Consider the following 19,885-nt stretch of genomic DNA (forward strand, 5'->3'; position numbering starts at 1 on the left):
CTTGGTCAGAAATATCAGACCACAGTGCTTTAAGCCAGACATCAGCCCATAGACTGTGACATGGGACGTTTTTTTATTACAGGTTTTGAAGCCTCGGTGTTATCAGCTTTTCTTTTTCTTTTTATTTGATAATTTTTTTAAAATAAGATGTTGGAGGGCTGAGTTATCACAAACGGCTCGTGACCTGAATTCATAAGATGAAGGTACCTGCTAATTAGTGCTAAGTAACAGACCAATCACTACTTTTGGTTACTTAACTTTTCCAAAGTGAACCCCTTTGATATATTATTTGTTATATAATTACATTAAAAATGTTCCAAACGGCACCAACACCACAAACTAAGTAGAGAGGCCCAGCTCGGTGACTTGAATTAGTGGAGACAGCTGTAAAAAAACAAGAAAAACAAAAAGCAGTATTGATTAATTGAGCTGTAAGTGGACATTAGAAGATGTGCAGTTTTTGTTGCTTTCACCGTGGATTAGTTTTCTGTTCCCACATCACTGCTGCTTGTGTCAGAAACAGTTTTCCCTTTTAGCGCACGTACTGAGGCACCACTTCTTCTTGCCAGCAAAGTTTTATTTCCTTATGCCCCGTTTATGCCTATGTCACATACAGTATGTGGGTGAATATGAGAAGAGAAAGTATAGTAATTCTGTCCTTCAACCCTCTGAGGTCCAAGCCATCATGGGTGGAAACCCTAACCATAAATAAAATGCAAGGAGTTATGGAAAATTTTGGAATGTCAGTTGCAAATTATTATATAATTTTCCCCCATATTCCTGATAACTGTGAGAGGTGTCTTAATGGTGTCCAAAGCTATGAGGAAATATTTTCTCTCTAAAGGAGGGTGAACTCACTGAGAAACTGCACCCAGAATCTGACCGATGTAGGCCGTCCTTAGTTTACTTCATAATGATCACAGCTCTGTGATGATAGCACCATGGTGACGCAGACAGACAATAGGCTAACCTGGCTGGAATAAGCCCACTGTGATTTCAGCTCCAGTTGGCCCTTGTCTGAGGACAGGGTGAGATTATGAATGCTGGAAATCTGCCAGCGCAAGCCTTCTTCAGGCCTGGGAGTTTCCATGTAATAGCCAGGCAGCAATGAAAGGACAGAGATATGCGAACAATTTCCTCTTTAAATACTGTTTATAGTTTTAAATTAGCAGTAAATGGTAGGCAAATATTCACACTTAAACACTGAGAAGCCCTGAATACACAGCTCACAGTCCTTGGCGTAAGACACTTTCATTACTCAACAAGTATAGTTTAATGGGGGGTATTATGCTGGCTCCAGCTCCACATACAGTTGCTGAGAAGTTTACACAGACTCATCATGGACATGAATGTCATGGTAATTTGCGGCTTTGTTGAACAGCTCTTTCCTGGAATGACTGTAAAGCATGAATCTTTAATATAATATGATCTCTAATCTAATCTCTAATTTCTCCACAACGCCTATTAACCTACTGGTTAATAGGCGTTAATGCTCTTTGTCATCAATCTCTTTGTCATCATAAAAAGAATTGGTTTTGGTCTTTTGAACTCATTGAACTGACCAATACTCAGAGCAAAGGGAAAGTCCAAGAAACTCAGTGAAGATCTACACAAGTTGGGAAGGTCTGATGGAGACATTTCTAAATAATGGCTCCATCAGACAGACAATTATACATAAGTGCAAGACATTCAGATGTGCCATAGCTTTGCTAAGGCCTGGAAAAAGACTCAAACCATCTTCTCAGATGAGAAGCAATTGGTTTATGCATGCAATGAACCGGAAACTGTCTGAACACCAGTGTAACTGTCCACTGTGAACTCTGAGTTTTACGTTGCTATGTGTGCCAACCACGAAAGAAGCATCAGTATAATCTGGGACTGTTTTCTTGCCAGTGGTACTGGTGCTTTCTACAGAGGAGACAGACAAAATGCACACACTTAGACACAACTGCGACACAACAGGACAATGATCCCAAACGCACTTCAAAACTAGTTTTGAAATAGATAAAGCAGGCTAACATTAAGATTCTGGATTCTTCCTAAAGCCACTTAAACTCTGTTAAAAAGAGGACTGTGTTTAAAACTTAGTTCCATGCCAGGAACCCCAGTTAAATGAACTCTACCAATTCTGCCAAGAAGACTGGTTAATTAACCTGGCAGAATTATGCCTAAAGCTTTTTGGTGGCTGTCAAAAGTACAATAAAAAAGTATGACTTGTTTGAAAGAAGTCTTCTAAAAAAATCTATGTTGAAATCAACTGATTACTAAAACAGCATAAAACTGCATTCATAAGGACTACAAAAAGGTCTGTAAAGCTCCATATTCAGATACATCGAAGTATTAAGGATTTAAATTATACATTTTGACCCGTTGACCGTTAAGCAGTTATCAGTGGGACATCTGGCTTGAGATTTATAGGCAGTGTGAGAATCTTGTAAGTCTTTTGAGAGGCCACTGATAAAGCTGATGAATGCAGAGGGCTCTGCTCTACAGTCGCACTTTCTAGGAATCTTTTCTAAGACTGAAATGACTGAATTCGTTGTTTTATAAAGCAGGAGAATGACCCTATCCATTGGGCTGTACACCTTTTGAAGAATAGGGTCATTTGTAGGACCCAAATCCTGTATTATTTGGATATTTATTGAGTATTTGGTTTGAAGTTTTGGGCGTCAGATATTCACTTTATAGTTGCTCACTTGGAGACTGTTATTAGATTTAAGCACTTTTTATACCCCTTTATCGTTACAAAAGGCTTACTGCTTCACAACCACTTATTCCTCTCCTGGGAAAATTTATATTTCTCTTTCTCTCTGCTGTGACAAACCATCTGAAGACATTTCATTCTCTAGAGCACCAATGTTAGGTGTTTTATAAACCTAAAGGGCCTAAGATCACATGCTTAGAACATAAACCTATTCCCAGGATCCAGGTTTAATTATAGATAGAATTGACACACCTTAGGTTACCTGTTTCATTATAGTAAATGGAGGTTATTCCATGGAGAAACCATCTGAAAATTCTAATTAAAAAAACCCGGAAAAATGCGACAAAGAGACCAACTCCTCGAGAGCCTTAAAAACAGCGCTTTCTATGGCAGCATTTTTAGCTAGCACCAAAGCAGAAAGATGTTCTCTGAACCAGACGTGAGTTGAGTGCAACACGCTGTCTCCTTCTGACTCTTTTTTTACAGATGTTCAAGGGCTCAGACTATACCACACAGACATGTGGTACCAGCCTTCTCAGTTCTATTTGCCACTCTTAAACAACCATAAATCCTCACATGTGTAAAGACTGACTCAGCAACTGTAATTCATGCACCATATTATTATGGCTGTATGAGACGAGACTTACTATTGACTGGTGTATTGACGGTCTCTCACAGGTGTTGTGATTCCAAACAGGGTGCAGGGCTGTCAACATCTTCTTGTTGTTTTGTGAAAATATACCTCAGCGACATGACATGACACGGCATGTTGCTGAAAAGGGTAATTACATATGTGAAGTCTGAGCTAATGTCTGAAGGCTTGTTTTGTTTAGTAACAGTTCTTATTCTTCTTCAGGGTTCCCAGTCCTGTGTGGGATGTTAACAGACTGGTGTCACGATAAGGCTGAAGGAGCATGGTGAAACACCAACCCTTACAGGTCTATGAGAAGCAAGTCTTTGTCTCCTTTGTCACTGGGATCTATGGTTGCCGCTGGAAGCGATACCAGCGTTCCCAGGATGAAAGCTCCAGGGTAAGAATATAGCTCTAACCATAAAGTATGGATGCTATAATAATAGTTAGAACATTGCAAATGCTGTCTTCGAAGTGTGCTATCAACAACATGACCTTTGTGCAAACCTTTATGTAACCTTATTCTAATATGCCAATTATCACATAACAGACTGGTAATGACATAACACAGTCCTGCCTAGGCTGCACTGACACTGAGCACACCTCCGGCATAAATGAACTATTTTCAATGTTGTGGTTTCTAAGGCCAAATAAGTAGATCAGGCTGTCAAAAAGGTGACTACACAACGGGAGCCTAATATGTAATGTTCATCTAGCGTCCTGTTGTATTTATACCCTTATCACCCTTTATCTTTAGGCATTAGTCATTGTTAAAAAATTAAAAAAATTTTGACAACTTTACAGGCAATGTAATTCTTTTTTGAAATTCCAGGAAGTTCTTTGAATATGAAGTTCAAATCATGGTTTGTACATACAAACCACATACGTACAAATACCTAATGTGTATTTTCCATAAATGTGCAAAAGCACACTGATGGAAGCAGTATAGAGCTTTTATGCAGACTGAATAGCATCTGCTGAAGACCTTTCAGACTCAGTGACTCTTATATCTTGTATGGATGAGTTATCAAGTGCATTATACTGTACAATCCATGCACTCTCATCCAAAGTATGGTGTATGTCGAATTAGTTGCCACTTAAAATGATAATAATTATTAATTGTTATATATTACTAAAAACTAACACAATCTTAAACTAGCATGTATTCTTAATTGTCTCACTGGCATCTTCCTGCTCAGTGTGTCAAACGGGAGTTTGTTTGTGCCTTTGGACACCAGGCTCAGTGAATTAGAGACCCAGGTCTACACCGCTGAAAATAATCCTGTAACTAGCCTGACCCCAGTAGCCATTGTAGCCAAAACCAGTAGCTTTGTCCCGGTTAGCTGTCCCTCAGCGTGTCGTCCAGAGTGAGGAGGCGTATTCCATGGAATCGTTTACATTTCCACTCAGCTTTGTCAGGTTTGGCTGTGTGGCAGGCAAGAGTAGGACCCAAATGCAGAACTCATAAAGGGAAGAAATGAACCCAAAGCAGCAGCTTTATTTGTTGTGTAAACCAGCGGTCCCCAACCTTTTTTGCGCCACGGACCGGTTTATGCCCGACAATATTTTCACGGACCGGCCTTTAAGGTGTCGCGGATAAATACAACAAAATAAAACTAGTACCTGTACAGAACAAAAGAAGATTTATTCATAACACACGTGAAAAGACCCAGGAAAACCGGGTTAACGATAAAAACGATAACAAAATAACGCTGAAAACCGATAAAAACCCTGAAAACCAAACATTTCACACCTGAGCCTCAACTCTCGCGGCCCGGTACCAAACGACTCATGGACCGGTACCGGTCTGAGGCCCGGGGGTTGGGGACCGCTGGTGTAAACGAACTACAAAGTACAAAGAAACACTAAAAGAAGCAAACAAAAGATAAAATAGAAACAAAGACTCTGCCAACTAAGGAGCTTATGACTTGATGTAAACGAGAGACCATGAACCACTCCCTTTAACACACAGCTAATGTCGAGGACTTGAGAACAAGCAAGAGAAGACAGTGGACTAAATACACATAATGAGGGGATGGGAAACAGGAGGGAAACACAGCTGAAACGAATCAGATGTAACGAGACAGTGAGGAAGCAACACTGGATACGCTGAACACAGGACAAGAAACTATCAAAATTAAACAGGAAACATGAGACATTCACTGAATGCAGGGAACAGAAACAAGAACCTAAGAGCTAGAAACTAAACAGAAACTAAACAGAAACTAAACGCCTCCTGAAAACATGAGAACCATACCTAAGACAAGACATGAAATTAACCATGAACCTAAGAATCACAGCTAAATGTTTTTGACAACTTTACAGGCATTGTAACATTTTTTGAAATTCCATGAAGTTCCTTGAATGTGAAGTTCAAACAGCAAAATGTCCAGAAACTAGAAAACATGGGGTCACAGATCCAACGCCATGACAGGCTTACTTGTTAAACTGCAACAGGCTTTTGTGGGGTTTTCCATGATCCACTGAGTTTTTCTCATTCACTCATCTCTTTTAACTTTCTATATTTATTCAACAGGACTGTGTTGAATCATTAGCAATGATTAAACTGTGGCTGTCTCTCCCATAGTTTGCCTTTCATTTGCTGTCATTTGGTCCCCTCACCTCGAAAAGGTCATTTCAGATGGGTGCGCCTCTCTGAGCCTGATTTTGCCAGAGGTTTCTTTCTGTTAGAAGGCAGTTTTTTCTCCCTGCTGTGACCAAGTGCTTGCTCACAGGGAGTTGTGTGATTGTTGGAATTTCCATCTAATATTGTAACAGCTTTACATTACAATTACAATTACATTTTTTTATTCCTAAAGGCTGAAGATAAATCTATTAGCTGCTGATGTCATTCCACTTTTTTTCAGTTGAATTCCTAAGAGACTTCTAGACCAAGCCCTAGTAACTGGGGAAAACAATCTTCACTGCAAAGCAAGTGATAGAATCAGTGCAGTGTTGGAATGTGAAGAGCAGAGTCAGACACCCAGCTGTATTGGATACCCACTGGGCAGCCACAGCTCCTGCTGCTGGATGTCGTCTTTATCACAAAGAGCCAGTGGCTCACCCATAAATTAGTCTATTTACTGAATGTGTGAGCCGGGCACTGATGATGTGCTGAGCAAGAGGATAAAAAACAAGCCCACAGCTGCCTCTCTCCCCACTCTGTCTCATTTACAAAGCTTCATGTAGTGACACACACTGTGCTTGAATATAACTAGAGAAGTTTGAATTTATTAAGTTTAAGGCTGTCTGCTTAGTCTGCTACACACGCTTTGATTGTATTTTGTTGGTAGACAGTCTTTCGATTCATGAACTTCTGTTTTGTTTAGTTTTTTTACTATGGGCTCTCTGAGTTTTACAATTTGACATGATTAAAGGTGTGTGAAGCAAAAATGTAATAGTAGGTATTAAATCATATTGGTGGAGTCTTTCTGTTCTCATTAGCCTCAGAAGGCCTGTGTTTCAGTGTAAAAGCTCTCATACCTGCCCATTAACATACAGCAAGGTTTGTTAAAAAGTAGAACAGTTAACATATTAATGGATTGCATTTATATAGCGCTTTTTGGGACCCCTCAAAGCGCTTTACAATACCACTATTAATTCACACACTGGTGGAGGCAGCTACAGTTGTAGCCACAGCTGCCCTGGGGCAGACTGACAGAGGCGAGGCTGCCATATCGCGCCATGGGCCTCTCTGGTCATCACCAGTAGGCGGTAGGTGAAGTGTCTTGCCCAAGGACACAACGACCGAGACTGTCTGTCTAACCCAACTCTTGAGCCACGATCGCCCGAACATTTAACTAATGAACCTGAGACCAAACCACATCTATAATGAGAATAAATATTAGGTGTACCCTGCCCAGACAGCCACATACAAATAAACATAGCTATGTATCTGGTAGCTGAAAATGATGGTGCTGGATGATAAAAATCAAAAACCTTATCTGAGTTAATCTGGCTGACATCCCATTAAGGATCATTTTTCAGCCTGTTAGCTATTTTAAGCTCCATCTGTGGAAGTCTCATTATGTCCTCTTGCACTTCTGCCTCTATAGCGGACGCTGAAACTCCTCCACAGTTTATCCTTCAGTTTGATTTAATGTTGCCTTTGATGTCGGAAACGGGACGTTTAGGCTAAAAACTGTTTGGTAGCTGAATGGATGTCCACGTGAAATTTGTGTCAGTTTGTAAGAGAAGAATTGTACAAATTTAAGGTTCATGGTGAAATTACAGAGCACGCAGAGTAAGTGATCAGAGCTGGAACAGTCTACCAAAATCATGCACACCGGATGGTGTCTGGACTTGGCTGAAAAGCTGATATTGAATGGTAGCTTTTAATTGAGCAAGGTCAGTGGTATGTTTACAGTTTGCTATACTGTCTTTGGCCAAAAGAGTTCTTGACTTTTGATCAGAATAATAAATTATAATAGTTTATATAATTTGCTTACTGTTTCTTTTTGTTTGCTCACTTTTTCACATTTTACCAAAAATCGTTGACTCCTCAGAATGAAACAACTGCTTTAAATTGAGGGGAAAAAAATAAAACCTGTTCTTTATTTGTATACAAATTGTTCAGTTTTCTTTTCTTTTTTTTTTTTAATTATTTTGAGGGTATATGTGTCCTTGCATTGTCAGTGACCATGTTCAGCTCATACTGGTCTGATATAGACCAGTCTGTAGTGTATATAAATACCTTCTCCAGGAACAAAAGGCAGTACACAGCTGTTTCACACCTTAAGGTTCACACTGCCTTGCTACCTACCAGAGTCCTCGAAGAGACAAAAGACTCTTCCTGTGGAGTTGTCTGTTTCCCCCAACTTCCCTACTAGACCCCCACCATTTGTCTTACTGTATGAGTGTGAGACATGTTAAAATCCAGTGGCACCAAGGTATCATACAATAAAATAATGTGATTAATACATAAGTAAAAGAAATTCCTATACATGCCCCTTCCTGATTTCTTATGTTTTAACATGTTTGTTACACTTACATGTTTCCAATTTCAAATGTTAACACAGATGTTCAGAGTAAATACAGATTGTAGTTTTTTAAATGATGATTTCATTTAGTTTGGGGAAACAGCTCTCCAACTTTACCTCATGTAGAAAAAGTCATTTCCTTCTAAAGCTAATAAGTGGTTTTGTCATCTAGCAAGAACTGCAATCGAGCATTTGCAATAACTAATAAAAAAAGCACTTGGGACAATTGTGTTGGTGACAGCTTTTGCTATAATATCAATAATATTCATATGAATATGGGATACTGTTACATGTTTGCATAGACTTTTGTGAAATATGGAGACACTCCTGGCATTATATGAGCAAAGGGTTTAGGGTTGGTGGAGAGGAGTGTGAAGATCCAAATGATCCCTGTCAGTGATGGAGAAGCTTTGATGAAAATATTTGGTAAAAAGTTCACCAGCATGAAGGAAATGAAGTTTCAAACTTTCCTTAGGAGGAGCCCAGCACGCCTGCTTAAAGAAACGTAAGTGTGCCGATGTGGATGCTTGCAGCGACTGCTGTATAGAGGCCATCCTGCTACACATGAAACACATCAGAGTCATAATTGTTATTTTAGTCACGTGTTTGTTTACTATCCTTATTGTTTTATCTGGGACTGTTTGCAGACATCTCAGAGAGAGGAGACACCAGCATCTGAACAGAGACTCAAACCAGCAACCTGCAGCTCCCTGCTTGGCTGCTCCAGTTTTCTCCTCACTCATGTTGCCCACCAGTGATTTCTAGCTGCCCACCCACACAGCAGGCTAGAATATGCGCTGAGCCTCAGCACCCAATACTTGGACAAGTTTTCTTTATTAAATAATGAACCAGACCCCAAAAAGTAAACAGCTGTTATTGCTAGGCAACGGGAGCAGCATTTGGCGATGCAGCACCTGACATTCCTGACCATGTGGGCAGAGCATGCATGAAATGGAATGTTTAGTAGAACTGTGCAACACAAGCACTTAGTTACAGCATGTTTCATTGTATCCAGACACAGCTAGAGACACATCTACAGCAGCATCTCTGTGCAGGACAAACGACAGTTGACGAAGAAAACATCGAAAACTTCACTTCACTCCTCTACAAAACGTTGGTTCCTTTGTTTAAAAGGCCAAAATGAATCGAGGGAGAACGAGAAGAGGATCGGCGAGTGCTTCACCTCACAATTCAGTACAGCTGATTAACCTGAAAGACGAATTTCAAATGATACAGGCTGAAAATGTCAAATTAAAAGAAGAGGCAGAAAAATCCAGAGGAGAAGCTAAAAATTCTAAGTTTGAAACTGAAATAGTATTGCAGGAATTACTGCATGTGGGTCTCAAACTTAAAGGAGAGAAAATGGGAAAACAACAGGCAGAAAATGAGAATGAAAACATGAAGAAAGAACTGTTGGAAGCTCAAAAAGCATTGGAGGAAGAGAAAAGCACAGCACAAGAAGCCAAAAATAAATATCAAACTGCAAAGAAGGAGGCAGGAAATGTGATACAAGAATTACAGGAGGTGCAGGAAGCTTTTGAAGAGGGCAAAAGGAAAATGCAGTTGGCAACACAAGAAGCTGCAAATGTAATGGCTGAAGCTGAAACACTAAGGAAGGAATTACTGCATGTGAAGCAACAACTTGAAGAGGAGAAAAAATGTAAACACGAGGCAGAAAATGAGATTGAAAATATGAAGAAAGAATTGTTGGAAGCTCAAAAAGTGTTGGAGGAAGAGAAAATTAAAATACAGGAAGCAAAGAAAGAAATGGAAGATACAAAGAGTTACACTGAAAACATGAAGAAGGAACTGATGAAAGTGCAAGAAGAACTTGCAGAAGAGAAAATTGAGGTGAAGGTATTCAAGGAAGAAATGATGGTGACCAAGAAAGACTGCAAAGACGCACTTAAAGAAATACGAAAGCAAAAAAAGGAAGCTAAAGAGCTCCTCAAACACAAAGGGAAACTGGCCAAACAGCAGCTGAAAGAAAAATTTAAAGATGCCGAGGAGCAGCTCAACAAAACCTTAAACGAACTGAAGGCAAAAGAAAAGCAAGCCGAGGACAGGAGGGGATTCTGGAGCAGACTGCTGAGAAAGAACTGACCCAGCAGCATCCAGTTTGAGGAGATCAATAGTTTCTTCCTCCTTCCCCCTCTCTCCACCTTTCTTTCACCCCATCCTTCTTCTTGGGACATTTGTTTGTTTTTTTAAAACTCTAATCTAAATACATTTACTGAAATTCAAAAATAAAATTGCCATAACTTGACCTCATGTTGCCTGCTTCTTTTCTTGTGTGTCTCTGGATGTAAAACAGTAACACACTTTCTGCTCTGTGTCTTTAATTGTAAATAAATGCAATATGTTTTCATTTTAAAATGCAGTGCAAAAAACTTCTGCTCTAAATCTTTTTTTTTTTTTTAGCAAAAAGCTTTTTTTTTTGCCTGTCGTGGAAGTTTTCCATTTAAATAAAGCCTGCAGACGAGCGGTGAGCGGTAGCTAACATTCTTTAACTGGCTGCGTTGCAACATTTAGGTAACACTCCCATGACCGCACTGCCACTTCCACAAGAACTGCTTCTCGATTTCCTTCCTTAACCCTTTCGTTTGGAGCTGATCTGACCCACTCAGATCAATACGTTGATTCCATTCAATCGATAAGCGATAGCTCTCACTCCACCTAGTTTGTATGTTGTTGTACATTTAGGTTTCCCAATATGAATTACCTTAAAAACAGAGGTTTGTGGTGTGGTGAAGTCAAGTGGAGTAAGAAGATCAGGACCTATAAGCACTGTCAGTGGATGGGTACCAGCAGTGCTAAATGGAGACTTGGAGGGATCTTTGAAAGCCATATATCACTCAGGAGAAAGCACCATGTGCTGGACAGCTAGACTTTAAAGTAAATTGAAACTGCACAATGAGAATGACTTGTTAAAGGTTACAAAGTGAAAACAACAACCAGGCTTTGGAAGAGTGGATGAAAGAAATACGTTTAATAGAAGCTATATAACAAAGAAGGTCTCTCTATTTCAGTTATTCAGTTCAGTTTTGTTTTCATATAAATAAAACAGAACAAATCAAGAAATTCCATCATCTTCATTACTTTGTCCATTAACTTCACATAAAATACTGTTATATGTTGTCTGTTGTACACTGATGGTACACTTGGCTTAGGCCCTTACCTAGGGCAATTTTGCCACGCTTGTCTCTATTACCATTTTCATTACCAAGGACTTTTCTCAGCCGGAGATTACTTCAGCTGCTGGTCACAACCCTTTTCTGACCCCATGGGTGACCCCTTAATCCTACCAACAGCGGGTGGTAGATTAAGGAACTAGAACCCTTGTCCAGCAAATATATGGTTGTTTTTTATTGAGGTGAGGACTGGATATTGCTTTGGATGCTGTATTTTTGTAAAGAGATCATTTTGACTCCATAACAATGACTCATAGCTTGGACTGCGTTTCCACGGGAGCACGAGGTAAATGTGACGTTGGCTCAGTGTCACATAGTTCTTTATTATATGCTCACTACTTTAAGATCCCAGTAGCTGCTTCACAAACTAAAAAGATCCTCTGGCTGTTGTGATATTTCCGCCTTGCTGTCATGTTTTTGTGGCCAAGAAGATTTTCACTGATGGATGGCATCTCTTCTCCTGGCTAAAACCTTTCACAGGCTTTTCACTGATGACTCAACACATTCATTAGTGCGGCCATTTGGTCTTTACCTGCACACCCATGTAATAATCTCTGAACCTCTTACATAAGCCACTGGAAATGGTGAGTCCAGGCACGGTGTGATGCAAAGCTGATCAGTGCTCAATAGGATCTGTTGACTGGCCTATCATACTCTACACCTCCCCTTATATGGAATTAGCTCCTTAGCCTGTTAACTAGTGAAGGGAAGAGTCCTTGACTGGCTGCTCAGGCTCTCCTCTCTGTTTTTGCCCCACATGCCCCAGCAAGCATGTAGAAAGAGAGGCCGTATTTCTCCCTCATTAGCTTCTCTTCATTGGTTTCCCGTCAAATTCAGAATTGAATTTAAAGTCCTTCTCCTCACATACAGAGTCTTGAATAATCAGGTCCTGCTATATCTTAAAGACCTCATAGTACCTCACTAACCTAACAGAGCACTTCACTCTCAGACTTCAGGCTTACTTATGGCTCCTAGAGTTTCTAAAAGTAGAAGGCGAGGCAGAGCCTTTAGCTATCAGCCCCTCTACAGTGGAACTAACCCTCTCTACTTTTAAGATTAGGCTTAAAACTTTCCTTTCTGATAAAGCTTACAGTTAGTGCTGGATCAGGTGACCCTGAACCCTCACTTAGTTACACTGCAATATGCCTTGGCTGCTGGGGGCTGATGAGTGTGTCTTCTTCATTCACCTCTTTTTACTCTTTATGTGTTCATAAACCATTTGCATTTAATCTCTGGCTCTCGTCCACGGTGCGTCTTTGTCCTGTCTCCCTCCCCTCACCCTCAATCGGTCACAGCAGATGACTGCCCCACGCTGAGCTTGGTTCTGCCAGATGTTCTTCCTGTTAAAGGGGAGTTTTTCCTACTACTGTGGAAACCCTGAAATATTTGGGTCTACTTATGTCTTTAACCACTGCAGTTTCCAAATGGGCCATTAGTTAGTTTAAGATCTATTCAGGTTCACAGCATTTCAAGCTAAGTGTGCAAAAAATGCAAAAGATTGAAAATTAATAACAAAAAAAGATGTCTTGGATCTTTTGGAGTTGCATATATGGTGACTGGATGAACATGATTTCGTCTAAGCAAGACTTTGATAGTTAGAAAGAAAAACATCTGTCAGTTTTAACTCTTCAGATTTATTTGTGTAGCACTTTTCAAAACCAATGTTACAAATGTTTCCCAGAAACAATGAATAAAAGAACAAATTGAAGGGAAATTATGTCCACATAGTCCACAATCAGCTGTTTGTGTCCTCTTCCAGTGGGAGTGTACGTGGTTCGTCATCCTGTGCAGCTCCTTTCTTCTGCTTCTCTTTTGGGGTTACTTCTGGTTGATGGCTCGAAATGATTTTAATGACTTCAATTGGTGAGTCGTTTTTTTCATTATATTACTTTCGCTGAAAAGCTGTTTAAGACTTGCATGTTTGGTAATGGTTGATCAAGGACAGCAGAGTGGTGACCTTACCACAGTGGGGTGGCAGCAAGCCCCTTCAGCATGTGTATTTTAAATAAATACCACGAACAAATAGGTTGATGCATGCAGGTAAGTAAATCCCACAGTCTTTCAGTGATGAGGAGTGTCCACGTGGACACTCTTTCAAGGATGAGGATGTACACATCCTGGACAGGGAGCGTCATGAGCGTCATGAGTGTCATGATGTCATGTGCAATTAAGGCAAATTACTCTATTTGACAAAACTGGATTAGTCATACCACCAACATTCGTTCTGTTCATTCCAGGCTGGTGTACAACCGTTCTGGAGAATGGAGAGATGAGACAATGCCCATCCTCGCTTCCACCACTGTGGGATTCAGCTACGTCACATTCTTATTGGTAAAACTCGCAAATGTTAGCAGACTTGTTCATTGATCAGTTAAGACATACAACTTAATGAATCTTACTCTTTTTGCAGATCTTAGCACTTTTCCACATATCTTTGGGCCAGCAGCTGAATCTCTATTGGGTTCACAAGGTACGGTGTGAAAAAACAATCCTGCCATTGATTTGCTCCTCTGATGCTTTCAAAGCAAAGTCAGGTTCATCGAGGTGTCTTTTTCTCCGCAGATGGGGGTGCTGGCTACACTGCTCACCACCATCTCTGGTGTCATTTTTGTCGATGACTTATGGGGAGACGAGTGGGACATTCTGCTGGCGTCACTGCAGGTTCGTCTACAGTTAACAACACTGTACTAAAAGTTGATTATATTCTCTATTTTTCCGATCCAATTGGCTAAAATTATATATTTAATGCTCCATGAAAATAATTCAATTGTACAAAAAACTGAGTTGAACTGCTTCAGCATATATTATTTGGAATTTATACTGGGATGGTGAGGTCTGCATTTTCAAAAACATTATCGCAAAAAAAGAATTTCCAAATAAAAAATCTCTGCACTGGATTCATGTTTCAAGCTCTGCCAGGTCTACAGGCAAGTGGTGTTAGGGTGAGGTGGGTCAAATATGGCCAAATATGCAAATATGCTCAATTAATTCTATGCAGTTTTCTGGATCAGATAGATAACTTTCATTACAAAAATATAAACATGTAGGTTTCATAAACATCTTCTCAATTGTTCTCTGATCGGTGACTTTGAGGCATTGATATGATGTCAAGTGTGTTACAGATGTCCTGTCCAAGTGTTTAGAATCCATATCAACTCCTCCCCTACTATTTGTTATTTAGTTAGTCCCCCTCAGCCTGGTTCTGTCGGAGGTTTCTTTCCTGTTAAAAGGGAGTTTTTCCTTCCCACTGTTGCCAAGTGTTTGCTCGTAAGTGTTCATTTGATTGTTGGTGTTTTCTCTCTATGATTGTAGGGCCTTCACCTTACAATACAAAGTTATTTGTTCTATGGAACGTAACATTTGATATATTCTCCTGTTCAATCATTATACTGTGTGTGTATTTTTATCATAACAATGTGGCAAAGCTTTGCTCTGATGCTGTGTAATGACTAACCATCCTTTAAGGCCAGCATTTCACATTTATGCTTTGTTATCAGTACACAGCACCTTTCCTGCATCTTGGTGCCCTGGTAACAGTGACAGCTTTCAGCTGGCTGGTAGCTGGATATGTTGTCCGCAGAGAGAAATCCAGTAAGTGCTGACTTGTGTTTCAAGTAAATATCATGTTGGGGATTGCTTTTGATTTCTTGTTCCTATTTGAAACGTAAAGTTGCATTCAGTATTATTTGTCTGTACACGTATGTCATTGTCTCATTTACCCTGCTTTAGTGGATTGTTTTTCCTTATTCAAGCAGCTGCCTGCACTCTTACCACCCATCAAAGCACACAAAGCTAACTACTGTTTGTTATTAGGAGTAGATGGAATGAGCTAAAGTTGCATTATTACACTAACAACCCTTTTTGCACTCTCTTAGATATCCAGGTGATGGTGTTGTTTATCTACATTGTAGTCCTCCTTGCTCTCTGTTTGGCACCGCTCACATTCACCTGCCCCTGCATCATGGACCGTCATAGCCTCAAACCGCGACCAAGCGTCATTGGCCGAAGAGGAGCTCCTATGGTAAGTTGGGGCTTTGCCAGACTTTACTACCTGATCCACTTAATTGTTCAAATCGGCTCTTTGTGGGAAAGGCGTGGCTGCCAGGAGTACCAAGTGTTCGGTTTTTGCTGGGTTCCACAAAGCTGTTTGGGTAATAACAAAGAAAGGAAAAAACAGAAAGAAGAAGATGCAAGAATTTTTCTGTACACTCTGTACAACAAATGCGGTGTATAGCTACAGAATACAAGCGATAGTGTCAGGCTCAGTGTGAGAGTGCGTCAGCAACATACTGTCATTTCACAGCTGGGCAGGTAAATAAGAGATGCACAGAGACGTTCAGAGCTGTGTTTGCTTTCCTTCTCGAGGCACACGCGCTCTACAAACAGTAGTATTCACAGATATGCCTTGCTTTCACCTCAGTGCAGTGTACCAAAACTGCACGTAGGTTTTAGATAAATCAACACAGACTAATATAAAATGCATCTCTCTCTCTCTGTAAGTGGACGCTCACATTGATCGTGCTGCTGCACATAACCCTCGTATGTAACGAACAGCATGCGTTGATATAATAATGAAGAACTCTTATATTTCTTCTGCCTGTCCCTTACTCCAATTGTAATGTAATTTATGGAACTAAACTATGATGTGTTGTGTAGGTGTCATAGAAAAACCAGGGCAATGTTGCTGAAATACCATTTGCACACATCTGTTTGAAACAGCCTTAACAATTCATAATTCACAGGACTGTTTACAGACTAAATAATGTATCAGTTTTGCAAGGTGTATGTCTGAGCCTGTCATCATTTATATAGAAACAAAATACAGTAAATAAGTTAATGTGTGATTCAGGTTTAGCTCAACTACACCACATACTGTACTGTACATCTCAGTGTTATTATCTCCATCACGTTTGTGTGTGTGCGTGTCATTCTGTCTGTAAACATGATAGCTTGAAAAGCTTTGAATGAATACTGGTAAAACTTTGTAGGGGCGTAGAGTTGGGTCATGGTAACAATCCATTCAAACTTGGCTTAGATCCTCCAAGGTCTTCAATGACAACTTGATGATTTATTGGTCAAAATTTTACAAAAAGCCTTAGAACTATTATTAAACTATGATTCGGTTTGTGCTCATGGAGCGCTATAATTTGTTATGTTATTTGTATTTCATACTTAAATCTTTTAGTGTTTTTGCAAATGAGTTTATGTCGCACTCTAAGGACCTGACATGTGGGGTCCCACAGGGTTCATGATGGAGTCAAATTGTTGAATGTTGTCATTGTGTTTCTTAAATTTGTAAAGTCTTAGTTCGAGCAGCGGGATCAAAGACATTCCTTTGTCTCTGACCACCTCTCCAGCTACTCTGGAGCTGGGGGAGGCTGAAGAGGCTTCATTATAGGCACATCCTATATGAAAGATCTGTTTCTTGTGTTGTAAGCTTCCTGTTTTTATGATCCTTTTGGTGAGCAGGAGGTCACACCTATGACACACACATTCTCACATACACACACACACACACACGTTCTTGCACATGCATACACATGCATACAGGTGCTTACACATACACACACATAGTGCCTTATCTTTTAGAACCATTGGGGGGTTTTATGAGGGGAGGTGCTTGTGTTGTGTAAACTGTAACTGTCATGGGAATAAAAGGCTACGAGGAGGGCTGCTCTATGAAGAAGTTGGTTTAAAGACAGGTGAGGAGCGTTGAGCCCCAAGAGCCTGGTTCCGACCAGTCTTCCATCGCTAGCAAGTAAAAGACCGGTTGAAGATGTTCTGTCTTGTTTTTGTCCTTCACAAGAATAAGTCTCTAAACTAGCGGGGCCTGTGGAAGCGCAGACCCTACAGTTCAGTTCTGGGACCTTTTTCTCCTGTACATGTTACCCCTAGGACTTACCATTAGGCAATTCCCTGATGTGTCTTATCACTTCTATGTTTCTTGATATTCAGCTTTACTGCTCTTTTAAGCCGATGGAAGTCCATAAACTGTCTTCTTGAATAAAATGTTTAGCTTCCATTAAACAGTGGCTTGGAGACAACTACTTGCAGTTGAACTCTGAGAAGTCAGAAACATTAATTATTGCCCCTGACAGCCAGATATCTACAATCAAACAGCATCTTGGTTCTCTTAGATCATCTGTTCACCCGAGCCTCAGGTATCTCGGTGTTGTTTTTGATTCTGCCATGTCTCTAGAGCAATACTCTCAACAGTTAATTAGGAACTGCCTTTTTCAGCTTAGAAATATCTCCAAACTGTCTAAATCTGAGTTAGAAATGATTATTCATGCTTTTATTTCTTCTCGTTTAGATTATTGTAACAGTCTTTTTCTTTGTTTGAGCAAAAATAATCTTGACCGTCTCCAGTCAGTCCAGAATGCTGCGGCAAGGCTTTTAACAAAGACACGAAAAAGAGAGCACATTACACCAGTGTTACGCTCATTACACTGGCTTCCAGTACATTTTAGAATTCATTTTCACTTAATACAGACCTTTAAAGCTTTGAATCGTGACGCTCCTGTCTATATTTCTGATGTTTTAGAACCTCACGCTCCCTCTCGCAGCCTGAGATCATCTAATCAAAGGCTGTTGGTTGTCCCCCGAACATGTTTTAAAACCAGAGGTAACAGATCTTTTAGATCTTTTAGAGCGGTGGCCCCCAGGTTGTGGAATTCTCTCCCTCCATCTTTACGTTGCCTGGATTGTATTTATTCTTTTAAGCATCATCTTAAGACTTATTTATTTAGACTAGCTTTTAATTAGATTTGTGCTGTGTGTTTGATTGTGCTGTTTTATGTTTATCTGTTTTATATTATTGTGAAGCACTTTGTGGTTTTGATCCTGTGAAGAGTGCTATATAAATCAATAAAGTAAGTAAAAGTATTATCTCTACATATGAGAAGAATGTGAGAAAGTTGTGATATTAACATTTAAACATAGGATTGTGAAAATAATGAGCTGCTTGGCTCATAAAGAATTTTTGATGACTAGATTTGAAGGGAAGGAAGCCTTTTGCACAAGTCGAACATAATGTTTTTATAATTCTATTATTTCCTCTTGGTGTGTGTTTTGTGCACACATCAAGTGACTGACAGTAGTCTTTCTGTGATCTCTTTGCTCTAGCTGGCTCCAGAGAACACCGTGGTGTCCTTTAACAGAGCCCTGCAGCATGGTGCCAGCTCCTTGGAGGCTGATGTCACCATAAGGTTATAAATCACACATTCATTTTTGTTTGCATTTAATGCATGTAGCTTGTACTGAAGGTCCACATATGGATCCCATTTGACACGCAGGTTGTGTGGTAGAAATAATTACAGTTAATGGGAAATTACGAGAGAAATGTGTGATTCAGATCTGTTGCCCTTCAGTGTTTGGTGATTATTAACACATTTCGCTGCTGCTTTTTCATTTAAACTGCGTTATGTTTAGTTTTCCTATAAATTTTAAAGTGCTTTACTTCTTCCAGTGTCGATGGGGTTCCCTTCCTCATGCGAGACCACACTCTGAGGCGGACCACAGATGTCACTAAGGTGTTTCCAGCCAGACAGTATGAAGATGCCTCCTTTTTCAACTGGACAGAGATACGCTCTCTCAATGCAGGCCAGTGGTTTTTGGAGGTACTAAAATCCACTTCATCTAAAGCCACCTCAAGTCCATCAGCTCTAAAATAATTTTTCCCCTAAAATAGCAAAACTGTGTGTCTCATTTTCCTTTTAGAATTTAAGGGATTAAGATCTAAAATCTGCAGACGTTTTAAAAATTTTCTAGAACATTTTAGCAAAAATAATTTAATGCCGATTTCAAACTGCTACAATAAGCTGCATATAATGTGGAAAGATAAACAAATATGCTCCACCTCAGTGTCTACCTCGCTCTTGCTTCTTTCCTCTGCTTGTAGAGTGACCCCTACTGGACAGCAGCCTCACTGACAGCGAAGGAGCGGAGCAGAATAGGCAACCAGACGGTTTGCAGTCTGGTGGAAATGCTTCGTCTGGCAGCCAAGGCTAACAGCTCCGCGCTGCTCAACATTCACAAACCTCCACCAGAGCACCCACGCTACCGCAGCTGGTTCATGGACACGCTGCGGGCTGTGCAGAAAGCGGGGATTCCCCTGAAGAGGGTGAGGACTGTAGGTCCCTCCACAATAATCCTTAAATGAATTTAGCTGTTGCCTGTAGTAGTGTTCCCCCTTTAAACACACTAAATATTAAATATCATAAATATTCCAATAAGGAATTGATTCTGTGAATTGTTGTGACAAATCTTTCGTCCTTAGCAAGTGTGACAAATATTTTAATTGTTTTCCTTAAATACTGTATACCAGTGTATGACAGCTTACGATATTATAATAAGCACCTTCTCGCAAAGCATTTAAAAC

At 40.1% G+C, this 19,885-nt stretch overlaps 1 protein-coding gene across 4 annotated transcripts in view; it reads left to right on the top strand.

Annotated features, from left to right (window-relative positions):
* Positions 1-19,885, top strand: part of gdpd5a (glycerophosphodiester phosphodiesterase domain containing 5a) — a 30,502-nt gene that overhangs the window by 2,713 nt on the left and 7,904 nt on the right. For 2 of the 4 annotated variants that reach the window (XM_084941494.1, XM_084941496.1), the window contains exons 2-11: positions 3,561-3,735; positions 13,265-13,368; positions 13,743-13,836; positions 13,916-13,975; positions 14,068-14,166; positions 15,003-15,096; positions 15,381-15,526; positions 18,631-18,713; positions 18,974-19,124; positions 19,406-19,636. In XM_084941494.1, the coding sequence (XP_084797620.1) occupies positions 3,619-3,735; positions 13,265-13,368; positions 13,743-13,836; positions 13,916-13,975; positions 14,068-14,166; positions 15,003-15,096; positions 15,381-15,526; positions 18,631-18,713; positions 18,974-19,124; positions 19,406-19,636 (1,179 nt within the window). In that variant the 5' untranslated portion in view covers positions 3,561-3,618. The remainder of the gene's footprint in view (positions 1-3,560; positions 3,736-13,264; positions 13,369-13,742; positions 13,837-13,915; positions 13,976-14,067; positions 14,167-15,002; positions 15,097-15,380; positions 15,527-18,630; positions 18,714-18,973; positions 19,125-19,405; positions 19,637-19,885) is intronic. The other 2 variants (XM_084941495.1, XM_084941497.1) reach the window with 1 other exon arrangement.

The sequence above is a fragment of the Perissodus microlepis genome, chromosome 10 (assembly GCF_051167445.1).
Source record: "Perissodus microlepis isolate ML-2025 ecotype Zambia chromosome 10, ASM5116744v1, whole genome shotgun sequence".
Taxonomy (NCBI): domain Eukaryota; kingdom Metazoa; phylum Chordata; class Actinopteri; order Cichliformes; family Cichlidae; genus Perissodus; species Perissodus microlepis.